Source organism: Tupaia chinensis, unplaced genomic scaffold (assembly GCF_000334495.1).
Source record: "Tupaia chinensis unplaced genomic scaffold, TupChi_1.0 Scaffold000146_1, whole genome shotgun sequence".
NCBI classification, from domain to species: domain Eukaryota; kingdom Metazoa; phylum Chordata; class Mammalia; order Scandentia; family Tupaiidae; genus Tupaia; species Tupaia belangeri.
In genome coordinates, this window is record NW_006159616.1 from 12,467,995 (window position 1) to 12,481,706 (window position 13,712).

Here is a 13,712-nt window from a genome sequence, read left to right on the forward strand (position 1 = left end):
AACCTGACCCCAGATGTTGCTGGACACTCATGTAGTTGACTGCGGTTTGAGTCCCGGACCCGGTGGCTTACACTCACGCAAGGCTCGTGTGCGTGCGTGCCCAAGATCCCGAGAGGAGAGTGGAGGAGAAGGGACTGCAGCATGTCTATCCCCCCGGGGGAGTGATTTTTTGCTTGCTGTCTCTCTCTGTCTTTCTGGCGAGCGCATGTGCCCTATAGCAAAAATCACTCCAAAAAAGAAAAAAGAAAAAAAGAATTTCACTATCTTTCCCCTAAAATATTTTGACAGCTGGCTGCCTGCCCCCAGACTTTGCTCTCTCAAGTAATCTGTTCTGTAAATTTAGAAATCCAGGAAAGCTCTGTTTTCCTCCAGAGTGAAATGAGACCTCCTTGGCCTCACATGCTTGCTCCTCCAACCTGACCCCAGCATGTGGCTAGCCTCCCCTCTCTCTCCTGTCCTGTGTGTACACCAAACTCAGACAGATCCACGTCCGTGTTAGCCGTGAGCCACTCTGTGCTCACCCTCTGTGCATCCCTGTCCTTGCCAAGAAGACCTCACTGCCACCCTGTCTCTTCTCTGTGTACAGCTGCTCTTTGAGACCTGCCCCAAATCCCATTTCTCTAAGGCGTTTTTCAAATCCTTGTCCACCCATTGTCCATCTTATTACCCCAGGCATGTTCTGTCTTCACATTTGTGAATGAGTTCCCCTTCAAAGTCAGAAGGTCCCTTGAGGCAAGGACTATCCTACGACTCTTGTTGTGGGCCTCTCCCCCAGCACCCACTGGCAGTACCTGATGCAGAAAGTGCTCCTCAGAGTGAATGAGTCACATGGAATCTAGTGAGGTGCCCTGTGAGTGTCTCATTGGAGTGGACTTTGATGCTGCTGACCGTGGAGCAGAGGAGGTGGTCACAGCTCCTACTCAGTGCTGACCGCACGGTCCTCCAAGCCATTGTCAGTCCTTGACTCTCACTCCACCTCCCACCCCAGGCCTGGCATGCGTGGGCAGTGATGAACTTTGAGGCTGTGCTACACTACAAACATCAAAACCAAGCCCGTGATGAGAAGAAGAAACTGCGTCATGCCAGCGGGGCCAACATCACCAGTGCCACCACTACTGCCACCACAGCTGCTACCGCTGCTGCCACTGCCAGCACTGAAGGCAGCAACAGCGAGAGTGAGGCCGAGAGCACCGAGAACAGCCCCACCCCATCTCCTCTGCAGAAGAAGGTCACTGAGGTACCCTTTTTTTCCTCATTTTTTTAAAGTATATTCATTTATTTCTTGAGGTGGGGGAGAGGGAAAGGGATCCCCCTCGATAGGCTCTTGGCACCCCCAGTCCTCCCCTCCGCCCCCCAGCCACCCGGTATCACAGGCACAGTGATTCATAGCCTGCTCAGGGTGACCTGGACTCCACACCTGGACCTTCCAAGTGGCTGCAGTAACATAGCAGCACCCCACCACCTCGTCCACCACAGCCAGGCAGTCTGGTCCCTTCTTCCTCATTAAAAACTGATAAAAAATATTTTTTTTTAAATTATCAAGTCACCAGGCTCTCTGAGAAACACAATAGTTGTTAAACTGAAAGGAACCTGAAGCTTTATGGAACTAGAAAATATTGCTTATCTGCCATCCCAGTGTTGCTTGACACAGTGCTTTTGTGAACACATTTGGTATCAGTGTTTGGGGAGCTGACATAGCCCCTGAGCTGAAGAATATGTTCCTTGTAGTGCTTCCCAAGTGGATGAGCTCATTTTTAATGTGCTCCCCCCTGTTTGTGGGTGGGTGTGCTCATCTCTGGGTCCATTGTGATCAGGGCGTTCCATCCTCCACCTTTTTCTCTTCCCTTCCACCTCCCCTTGGGCAGTTAGTTCAGAGTGCATCAGGGCCGCTGGCAGGCCCAGAGATCTGCACCCTCAAAGCCTCAGCCCCACCTCCTGCTACGCTGTTCAGGAGACCACTGTTAGCGAGCCCAAGATAATAGCAGTTAGGACAGAGTTGCCATTTCCTGAGCGCAGGCTGACTACGTGCCAGGCACCGGATGAAGGCTGTTCATTCTTTTAGTCTGTGTAATCAGCTTTTCCGTAGGTATTATTTGTATGCTATTATGGCCGTTTTACCGACAAGAAAGCTAAGGCAAGAATGTCACTAACGTGTGTGTTCCAACAGGATTTGTCCAAAACGCTCTTGATGTACACTGTCCCTGCCGTCCAGGGCTTCTTCCGTTCTATCTCATTGTCACGAGGCAACAACCTCCAGGATACACTCAGGTATCAGGGGAGGGGAGGCTGAAACTCTGGTAGGCTACATTAATGGCAGGACAGAGAAGTCACTTGTTTAGGTCCCATTTCTCTTCCCCACCTCAGTCAGTACACCTGGGGTCCTCATAGGGACCTTTGTCTGTGCTACAGTTTGAGACATCACCGTTTCACCCATTTGTGTAGATGAAACCTGCAAAGATTAAGAAAGAAGTGGAATGAGAACTCTGTATGTAGTTAATTGTGTAGTCAATAATTTACCCATACGTTTACCACAATATTTTCTAAAATTTCTTTAGCAACTTTGAGAGACGTAAATAAATGGCCCAGATCAGTCAGTATGGATGTTAGAGGGACAGCAGCCACCTCCTTCATTTAGGAATCTCTAACCAGCTAAGTGCCAGGTATCCCTGTTGCCACTACCCTACAGGCCCCTCCTCTGCATGTAGATCTGTGGTCTCTGGAGGTTATCCTGGCTCATCTGTTCGGTGTCAGAGTTTATGCCATGGTGCTCTCAGCATGGTCTGGGAGGAAGCGCTCATTTGTTCCAGGTGGTCCTTGTGGTGTTTAGTCGGGAGCGTGGCCACTCACCACACCCACCCACTCCCAGGGGTCTAAAGCCAAACACTGATGGAGACCCCTGACATTTTGCTTCTCAGCCTTAAAGATGAAGAACAAGCAGACAAAACCTGGGAAACTAATTTTTCTGTGACTTCCTTGTTCTTTTCCAGAGTCCTTACATTATGGTTTGATTATGGTCACTGGCCTGACGTCAACGAAGCCTTAGTGGAAGGGGTGAAAGCAATCCAGATTGATACTTGGTTACAGGTGAGGATGAGTTAGGTTTTCTTTTCTGGATGTCTCCTGGAATCACACAGTGTTCAGATATGTGTTATATGGTGGTAAGGAAAAAGGGCTTGGTCCCAAGTTCTGGACTCTCTATTTTCTTTTCTTTCTTTTTCATTTAAACTTTTTAAATTAAAAAAATAAAATTATTTAGGCTGCATGTGCTCGCTAGAGGAAAAGAAAGTGAGATGTCACCGCCCAGTGGGGATGGCCACACTGAAATCCCTCCTCCATTCTCCTCTGGAGTTTAGGCACTCACACATATACATTCAATTTATATATTCAATTTATATGCATTCAATCGCTATATATTATTTAGCTTGCAAAGAGAATTTACCCAACATGAAACCCACCTCAGACCAGTCCAGGTTAGAATACTATACACATTATCATCAATAGGTAATAAACCACAAATGTCTTATTTCTTATGTCAAATGTATCCCACAAATGTCTTATTTATTTTTTTCCTGGTGTGATTTTTTTAAATCACCAGGTCTGGGACTCAAATCATGCAGTTGGCCATGTGGGACGCAGCCACCTTCACTTCCTTACCACCTGCTGGCTCCAACTCCCTGTTTTCATTAGTTTCTTTCAGAAAACTGTAGGGAATGAAGCATTTCAGAGCCTAACAGCATCAACCAAAACAAGTTACAAGAGTCCGTCTTTGCCCAGAAGAATAACTAGGGTTGTTTCCATGTTTCATTTGCTGCATCCTGTGTCTTTTAATACCAGGTTATACCTCAGCTCATTGCAAGAATTGATACGCCCAGACCCTTGGTGGGACGCCTCATTCACCAGCTTCTCACAGACATTGGTCGGTACCACCCCCAGGTAGGTAAGGACCCTGTGCAGTTTCTCATCCAACCACTGCCCTTGATTTGGTGGTTGGCCTTTCCTAAAGCTGCTCTAGAGACAGAAGTACAGGAAATGGGAGCCAAGTGTACTATCCTACCCTGGGGTCTGCCCTGCTGAAAGTCCCAGTGGCCCAAGGTCCTTTCTAAAAGAAAGAGCTCCCTTGGGGCCAGCAGTTGGCATAATGGCTATGTCACTGGACTCCCATGTAGTCGTTTCGAGTCCTGGACCCAATGGCTTAAACTCACACTGGGCGTGTGTGCGTGCGTGCCCAAGATCCCGGAAGGATAATGGAGGAGAAGGGATTGCGGCGTGGCCATCCCCCCGGGGGGTGATTTCTCGCTTTCTGTCTCTCTGTCTCTGTCTGTCTTTCTGGTAAGCGCACGCACCCTATAGCAAAAACCTCTCCAAAAAAAAGAAAGAAAGAGCTCCCCTCTGGACTGCGCACCCCCTTCCCAGGCATCTCAAGTGTATGTATGTCGTCCTCACAACTTCCTTTGTCATCTTCCTTACAGTTAGTGCCGGGCTCCTCTGGCACAGCCCTTTGCCAATGTCCCTTTTGTATTTGCTTCAGGCCCTCATCTACCCCTTGACTGTGGCTTCTAAGTCTACCACCACAGCCCGTCACAATGCAGCCAACAAGATCCTGAAGAACATGTGTGAGCACAGTAACACCCTGGTCCAGCAGGCCATGATGGTGAGTCTGGGGCAGGGGGGTTTCACTGACCCTGGGCACCTAGCCACAAGTCTCAAGTGAGGTTGTTTTCCTCCCTCACCACACTGCTTCCTCCCTCTTCCTTTAAGAAAGAACCTCTCCTCTTTCTCAGCGTAGCTCACCTTGGTGCCTCTCTCCTCACCTCTTTGGTCCAGGTGAGTGAGGAGCTGATCCGAGTGGCCATCCTCTGGCACGAGATGTGGCACGAAGGCCTGGAAGAGGCATCTCGTTTGTACTTTGGGGAGAGGAATGTGAAAGGCATGTTTGAGGTGCTGGAGCCTCTGCATGCTATGATGGAACGGGGCCCCCAGACTCTGAAAGAAACGTCATTTAATCAGGTATGAGACACAAAGCATGGGAAGACATTACCCAAGGCCTTCACCAGACTCTTTTTCTTCTAGCTTTACTACTGACTTTAATGAAATGTTTTCCACTGGAGGTCAGAAGGTATAAAAATTGCAGAAATGTAATTGTCCTTAAGCTTCAATTACGCTCCTAAAATTTTAACTGGACAACTACAGGGTTCCTCCAGAGCTCTTTCATCTCTCTTCTAACCTTCCCTTACCTAGTATGTCATGCCAGTGGTTTGGGAGCTCCAGGATTGAGGACCAGCACGGCTTCTCTTTGCTTACCAGTTCCTGGCCAACACCTGGCCACAGTTAGGTCCTAAGGAGTTGCTGTGGTCTCGTTGGGGAACTGGACTCCTGATGAGGCCAGCACCTTGACAGCCTGCGTATTTGCCCTGCTTTCCCTCTCAGGCCTATGGTCGAGATTTAATGGAGGCACAAGAATGGTGTAGGAAGTACATGAAATCAGGAAATGTCAAGGACCTCACCCAAGCCTGGGACCTCTATTATCACGTGTTCAGACGAATCTCAAAACAGCTGCCTCAGGTAGGATCTTCAGGCTTCTAGCAGGCTCAGCTGTCATAGTCCTTCCTGTTCGCCTATAAATGTTCTAACACTCATTCCAAAGCATCTGGTTTCACTCTACCTGCTGACATTGGGACAAGTGACTGCTATTAGGATGCTTTGAAAAATACTTAAATTGCATATAAATTCCTCCCTGGAGGCAGAACACTAAATCCTTTGGTAATTATTCACAGCTCACATCCTTAGAGCTGCAATATGTTTCCCCAAAACTTCTGATGTGCCGGGACCTTGAGTTGGCTGTGCCAGGAACCTATGACCCCAACCAGCCGATCATTCGCATTCAGTCCATAGCACCATCTTTGCAAGTCATTACATCCAAGCAGAGGCCCCGGAAGTTGACACTGATGGGTAAGGACCATTGCGTACTTCTGCCACCTGCTTCTCCTTCCCACCCTGGCTGAGTCCCCTCCCTCTCCTGAAATTACTGCTTGCCATTCCCACCACTAATCTTTCATCTCTTCCCTGTTTACCAAGACAGAAATTGAGAACAAATGGGTCTCCCTTTATTCCATCCTTGGGTCTCAGTCCGTTTATATAGTGAAGCAACTTTAAGTGAAAAATAATGATTGGGACTAGCATTTGGTATAATGGCTATGTTGCCGATATAGTCGACAGCAGTTTGAGTCCTGAACCCGGTGTCTTAAACTCATGCCGGGCGCGTGTGCGTGCATGCCCAAGACCCCAAGAGGAGAATGGAGGAGAAGGGATTGTGACGTGGCCATCCCCATTGGGGATTGATTTCTCGCTTTCTGTCTCTCTGACTTTCTGGCAAGCGCACATGCCCTATAGCGAAAACCTCTCCAAATAAAAGAAAGAAAGAAAGAGAAATAATGATCGTGCACAAAGGAATTACAAAGGCACACTGTTTGGAGAAATGGCTGTGGTAGACAGTGGTAGGCAGGTGTTGGGAGCTGAGGAGGCCAACAGAAAGACATCTGGATGCAAATGTGGTTGTCTTAAACTCATGCCGGGCGCGTGTGCGTGCATGCCCAAGACCCCAAGAGGAGAATGGAGGAGAAGGGATTGTGACGTGGCCATCCCCATTGGGGATTGATTTCTCGCTTTCTGTCTCTCTGACTTTCTGGCAAGCGCACATGCCCTATAGCGAAAACCTCTCCAAATAAAAGAAAGAAAGAAAGAGAAATAATGATCGTGCACAAAGGAATTACAAAGGCACACTGTTTGGAGAAATGGCTGTGGTAGACAGTGGTAGGCAGGTGTTGGGAGCTGAGGAGGCCAACAGAAAGACATCTGGATGCAAATGTGGTAGGTGACAAGCCACTTTGAAAACAGAGCTTCCGAACTCTTGACTTCTTTTTTTGTCGTCAGAGTCTCTCTTTGTGGGAAATGATTGTTCAAAGTGAACAAACTGAAGTAGAAAAGAATTCTTACAGTGATGATGCTTATACAGATACTCCTGGAATTTCTCTTACGGATGTAGCATGACCTACCTGGTGTAGTTTAAGGAGGCCTGAGTACTCTGGTGGCCTGTTGAGGTCTCTTGCTCTTAGTAACGCTCACGTGTCTTAAATGCAGTAGTTGTGGTGGTCCACAGCCTATTGTCTCTCCAGAGGCTGATGTCTTCTTTTCTTTTTTTTAAAGAGACTTTTGCTATACGGTACGTGTGCTTGCCAGAGAGACAAAGAGATAGAAAGTGAGATATCATCCCTCAGGGGGGTGACCACACCACAGTCCCTTCTCCCATTCTCCTCTCAGCATTTTAGACACTCACCCACATATGTCTGATGTGAGTTTGAAGTCACCAGGTCTGGGACTCAAACAGAGCTCAACCATATCAGAATCCAGCAACATAACCATTGCACCATCTGCTGGTCCCTAGGCTGGTGTCTTCTAATTCTAAAACATAGGTCAGACCGGTTCTCAAGGTGTTTAATCAAAGAGAGTTTAATGAAGGGATTGTTTCCAGGGGTGTGAGCGAAGTTCAGGAACCAACAGGAAACTCAGGAAAGCAACAGTGAGAAACTGTTACACCCTAACCTTCTCTCTAGACTTGAAAGGGCAAGGCGTCCAGCAAGAACTGCACCTTCAAAAAGATACCATCCAACAGAAGCTCTAGCCCAGATAAAGGATGTGTCTGTCCACTTCTAGAACTACGGCCAGACCAGCTGTGGGGGCCAAATGCCCTGGCCTTTCCTTTCTATCTCTGACCTGGCTATGCCCAGCTGGGACCCCAGGTGATGTGATCTGTAGGAGTCAGGCTTCTCGGGACAGAGAAGGACCCAGTGGGTCTGGGAGTAGGGAACATATAGGATTTTAATCTCCATCCAATAATCATTCCTGGTCCTCAAAACAGTTCATGTCTGTCTTCATTTGAACACAGTGGTCATCAGTCATTGAGAATCTCAGCAGCAGAACTATTCTTTTCGATTCTAGGGAGTATATTTTGCTTTCCTTTTGGAGGGAAAGTGCGTAGACAAGGTGTAGCTGGTCTGTATGATCTTTTGAATACAGTGGTGGCCTACATAAGGGTTCGAGAGCCTCCAGTCTACACTAACTGCTCCCGCTATTTCTTACAGGCAGCAATGGACATGAGTTTGTTTTCCTCCTGAAAGGCCACGAAGATCTGAGGCAGGATGAACGGGTGATGCAGCTCTTTGGCCTGGTTAACACTCTTCTGGCCAATGACCCAACATCTCTTCGGAAAAACCTCAGGTATGCAGAATACTATGAAAATGGCAAGATCTGCCAAGACTTCTTGTTGTCTTACACCCATCTCATACAGTCATGTACCTTTACAAAATAAGTCACAGAATTATATGCCTAGGAGAAAGTCAGCGATGGCAAAACACAAGAAAAAATTTCTCAAACACAAAAGAGAAATTTTCTCCCAAAATTTTCAAGTATTCTCACTGGGAAATGCCTTTTCCACCCAATTTGTTTATTTCTTCTGAGACAGAAAGAGAGAGAACCCCCAAGGTCTTTTCTTTCTGTGTTATTTTGTTTTGTTTTGTTTTTGTTTTGGCCACAGGGCACATGCACTTGCTAGAGAAAGAGAGAGAGAGATAGTGAGAGGAAAATGAGAAGTCACATCTCCAGGGGGGTGGCCATGCAGTCCCTTCTGCTCCATTCTCCACTCGGGAGTTTGAGCACGCACATACAAGTGCCCAGCATGATTTTCAAGCCACTGAGTCTCGAACTGCAGTCAACCATATGGTAGTCTAGTGCCTTAGCCACTGTGCCACCTGCTGGCCCCAAGAACCCCCAGTAAGGTCTCAGCCGGCCTTGGATGATGGGTATGCACGTGCCTAGCACACTCAGGGAGGTCTCCAAATACTAACCGAGAACGTTCCCATGTTGGGTTGGCCTCGGTGTTGTATTTTACCCCTGCACCACCACCTAGCCCCCTAAAGAATGCTTTCAACAGCCTCCAAACAATCCATAATGGAGTTATTTGTGGCAATTAGTCTAGAGATTCTATAAATTTGATGTTTTACCCCTCATGGAATTAACTCAGTCAAATCTTTCCTATTCTCAGTACTCTGTTATTTCTTACTTCTAAGACTATAGATAATAAGTTGAGAGGCTACTGTAGTCTTAGAAACAGTCACTTGATTGCTCCACCAAAGCAATAAGTTTGTTAATGAGGTTAGAAGACTGGGGGACCAATCAGCAGTTGGCGTAATGGCTATGTCTCTGGACTCCCATGTGGTTGACCGCAGTTCGAGTCCCAGATCCGGTAGCTTAAACTCATGCCAGGCACATGTGCATGCATGCCCAAGATCCCGAGAGGAGACTGGAGGAGAAGGGACTGCAGCATGGCCATCCCCTCAGGGGGTAATTTCTCACTTTCTATCTCTCTGTCTCTGTCTTTCTGGCAAGCGCACGCACCCTATAGCAAAAACCTCTCAAAAAAAAAAAAAAAAGAGAAAGAAAGACAGAAAAAGAGATTAGAAGGCCAGTGCTATGTTCATGCCGTCAGTGTGCTGTCTCTGATGCTTTGTTCTTCATAGCAGAGCCCTCACCACACACTGCACAGCAGCCCATCCTCGGGGTTCATTAGAAATAGTGCACATGTATACTGAGCTGGTCAGAGGTGTCCTCCCTTTACCTTACTGTGCAATAACCCTGCTTTCCTGTGGGCACCAGCATCCAAAGATATGCCGTCATTCCTCTGTCGACCAACTCTGGCCTCATTGGCTGGGTCCCTCACTGCGACACACTGCATGCCCTCATCCGAGACTACAGGGAGAAAAAGAAGATTCTTCTCAACATTGAGCATCGCATAATGTTGCGGGTATGTGATGGGGCTGCCAGACCCCAAGCACCTTTGGATGTCTCGGGGGCAAAACTCACAAGTCAGGGAATCTACGCATAGCTGCTTGTCTAGTGCTTCTTTCATGTTCGTCACTGAAAAATCTATTTGAGGAAATTAGCTATTAAAGAAGGTTTAATGAAGTAAGTCGTAAGCAGAATCTTAAAGCCAAGAAACTCTGTTTTCATCGCCATAGGTAAGATATATCTGTTTACCTCATGTATACAGAGCACTGGCCACATGGGGAAATAATGTTCAATAGATGTGTAAATAATAAGAAAAAGAAGTGTTACCTAAAACCTTAAAACCTCCAGTGCTGTCATCCATGCCTGTAGGCTTGCACTGACGTGAGCTAGTACTTTCCCCTCTGCCCTGGGAGCTCCCATTGTCAGGTCGGAGTGGCTACCCCATTTTTCCTTTTGAAACATTATTTTTCTTCTCCTTTTGACTGGGTGATGAAATTAGAACTTAGCTCTGCCTTGGCTTGAGCTTTGTGTCATCCTGGATTTAAGAAATAAGGCTACTGTCTTACTGAATGGTTATTTCCTTATTCAGATGGCTCCAGACTATGACCACTTGACTCTGATGCAGAAGGTGGAGGTATTTGAGCACGCTGTCAATAACACCGCCGGAGACGACCTGGCCAAGCTGCTGTGGCTGAAGAGCCCTAGCTCAGAGGTATGACCACTTGGCCACTCAGGCCCTCTGCCCAGTCATTGCTTTTTTTTGTTTTTAATTTGTCAGAGGGCATGAGTGCCTACCAAAAAGAGAGAAAGGGAGAAGCACCCCCAATGAAGTGTGGTCGCACCACAATCCCTTCTCTATCTCTCCATCCTGTCAGGATTTGGGGCACATATGCACAAGCACCTGACATTTGAGCTCTTTATATATTAAGGATAGTAAGTCTTTTTCATATGTGTCGCAAATTTCCTGTTTAATTATTTATCTAATTTTGTTAATTGTATTTTTTTTTTTTTGGCTTGGGGTTCTTGCTTTGGTTTTAATAAACAAATACTATTAAAAGTTAGAAGTTAAGGGAACCAGCAGGACTCCCACGTAGTCGGCCGCGGTTCACGTCCCGGACCCGGTGGCTTAAAACTCACGCCATGCACATGTGCGTGCGTGCCCAAGATCCCAAGAGGAGAATGGAGGAGAAGGGATTGTGGCGTGACCATCCTCCCTGGGGGGTGATTTCTCGCTTTCTGTCTCTAATGTCTCTCTCTGTCTGTCTGGTGAGCGCTCGCGCCCTATAGCAAAAATCTCTCCAAAAAAAAAAAAAGTTAGAAGTTAACAGATTTTTAATCCTTTAAAGTGTCTACTTTTGGTTTTATATATAGAAAGGCCCTCTTCACCTAGAGATTTTTTTTAACCTATATTTTCTTATGCTAATTGTAAGATTTTATTTTTAGAGATATTTTTTACTATAGGGTGCATGTGCTTGCCAGAGAGACAGAGGGAGATAAGAGAGACAGAAAGCAAGAAATCACCCGCCAGGGGGGGTTGGATGGCCATACAGCAATCCCTTTCCCTCTATTCTGCTCTCGGGCAGATGTACATACATCTACCCGGCGTGAGTTTCAAGCTTCTGGATCTGGGACTTGAACCACATCGGCTGTTTGGGTGTCCAGTGACATAATCATTATGCCATCCACTGGTCCCTATGAGATTTTTTTTTTTTTACATTTCAATCCTATCCCAATTTGGGAGTTGATTGATTGATTGATTTTAATTTTGACCAGAGAAGGACAGGAGTGTAAGAGAGAGAGGGAAAATGAGAAAGCAAGGTTCCAGGTCTGGGACTCACACCCCAGGTGGCCATGTGCAAGTCCCATGCCCTTAACCACCATGCCACCTGCTGGCCCCAAAGTTGTTTTTGTTGTTGTTGTTGTTAGTTATTCATGATAGAGTATATGAACATAAGAGAGAAGTGAACCATAGGTCTGGTCATGCCATGATGCTCTTCTGCCAGTCATCTCCCCTGCTGGATCTTGAGCACTCATATGCATACCTGGAGTGTTTCAGACTGACTGGACTTTGGAGATTCATACCATAGTTGCTATATGGGGTCCAGCTTCTCTTTTTTTTTTTTCAAGAGATTTTTGTTATATGGTGCATGCACTCACCAGAGAGAGAGAGACAGACAGACAGACCAAAAGTGAGAAATCATCCCCTGGGGGGACCGGCCACACTGCAGTCCCTTTTCCTCCACTCTCCTCTCAGGATTTTAGGCACTCACACACATGCACCCGGCATGAGTTTCAAGTTCCCAGGTCCGGGATTTAAACCGCAGTCAGCCATGTGGGTGCCATTACGCCATCTACTGGTCCCCCAGCTTCTCGTCAGTAGCACATTACCAGTATGCCACAGAGCCAGCCCTAAAATTTAAGATTAGAGTATAACATTTTTTTCCAGATGATTAGCTGTTCCTGTACTATGTACCAAATGATTTATCCTTTCCCCACTATTTAAAAGATTCCATTTTTATTATACACTAAATTCTTATTTGTCATTAGATTTTTTTCCCTAGAGCTTCTATTTCATTGCTTTTCTGATTTTCTTTTTTGGAGAGGTTTTTGCTATAGGGCGTGTGCACTCGCCAGACAGACAGAGAGAGACAGAGAGTCAGAAAGTGAGAAATCACCCCCCAATGGGGATGGTCATGCCGTAATCCCTTCTCCTCCGTTCTCCTCTCAGGATCTTGGGCACGCAGCGTGAGTTTTAAGCCACCGGGTCCAGGATGCGAACTGCAGTCGACCACGTGGGAGTCTAGCGACACAGCCATTACCCTAACTGCTGGTCTCACTTTTCTGATTTTTTTTTCTCCTTAAATACCATTCTTTTTTTTCTTGAGAGGTTTTTTTGTTTGTTTGTTTTTGGAAAGGTTTTCTATAGGGCACGTGCTCTCACCAGGAAGACGGAGACAGAAAGCAAGAAATCACCCCCTGGGGGCAATGGCCACACTGTAATCCCTTCTCCTCCCTTCTCCTCTTGAGATCTTGGGCATGCATGCACATGTGCCCAGCGTGAATTTAAGCTACCAGATCCAGGACTCAAACCACAGTCAACTACATGGGAGTCCAGTAACAGCCATTACACCAACTGCTGGTCCCCTCCTAAATACTATTCTATTAATAGAAATCCCTGCACATTGGCTATATTCATGTTTTTCTGATTCATTTTGGGATCATTTTGTCAAGGTCTTCAAAGATAGTGCTACTGAATTTTTATTGGAATTATATTCAGTGTATAAAATGATCTGGAGGGATCGTATATCTTTACCATTTTTTTTTATTTAGCTTTATTTATTTAATCATTTATTTATTTTAATTTGACCCAAGAAGAATAGAGCAAGGGGGTGGGCTAAGAAAGCTAGCCGCCAGGTCCTGGACTTGAACCATGGTAGGCCATGTGGGAGTCCAGCGCCCTTAACCACCACGCCACCTGCCGACCCCCATCTTTACAATTTTAAGTGAACATCTTTAAGTGACTATTTTTATTTACTTGGGTCTTTATGTTTCTAGGAAAACTTTACTTACTCATCTATGTCTTGTACATTTCTAATTAAGTTTATTCTAGGGCATAATTTATTTCTTGTTGTAGTTATAAATGAGAACTTTATTATTCATTCTAACTGGTTATCTATGGAACATAAGAAAGCAACTGATTAAAGTGTGATTATGTTGAAAGTAGTTCAAGTTTTCAGAATCTTGTTTCCTGTGTGCTCCTGTGTTTTAGGTTTGGTTTGACCGAAGAACCAATTATACCCGCTCATTAGCAGTCATGTCAATGGTTGGGTATATTCTGGGCCTAGGAGATAGGTGAGTGAATTTGACTCTTA

The 13,712-nt window shown here is 46.2% G+C and overlaps 1 protein-coding gene across 1 annotated transcript in view; it reads left to right on the forward strand.

The window, feature by feature from the left end:
* The window catches only part of MTOR (mechanistic target of rapamycin kinase), a 163,881-nt gene that overhangs the window by 132,391 nt on the left and 17,778 nt on the right, over window positions 1-13,712 (forward strand). The window contains exons 39-50 of the mRNA XM_006145332.3: window positions 989-1,237; window positions 2,168-2,268; window positions 2,988-3,084; window positions 3,835-3,933; window positions 4,529-4,651; window positions 4,825-5,007; window positions 5,428-5,562; window positions 5,775-5,949; window positions 8,139-8,274; window positions 9,709-9,856; window positions 10,430-10,552; window positions 13,610-13,692. Of these exons, the coding sequence (XP_006145394.1) occupies window positions 989-1,237; window positions 2,168-2,268; window positions 2,988-3,084; window positions 3,835-3,933; window positions 4,529-4,651; window positions 4,825-5,007; window positions 5,428-5,562; window positions 5,775-5,949; window positions 8,139-8,274; window positions 9,709-9,856; window positions 10,430-10,552; window positions 13,610-13,692 (1,652 nt within the window). The remainder of the gene's footprint in view (window positions 1-988; window positions 1,238-2,167; window positions 2,269-2,987; window positions 3,085-3,834; window positions 3,934-4,528; window positions 4,652-4,824; window positions 5,008-5,427; window positions 5,563-5,774; window positions 5,950-8,138; window positions 8,275-9,708; window positions 9,857-10,429; window positions 10,553-13,609; window positions 13,693-13,712) is intronic.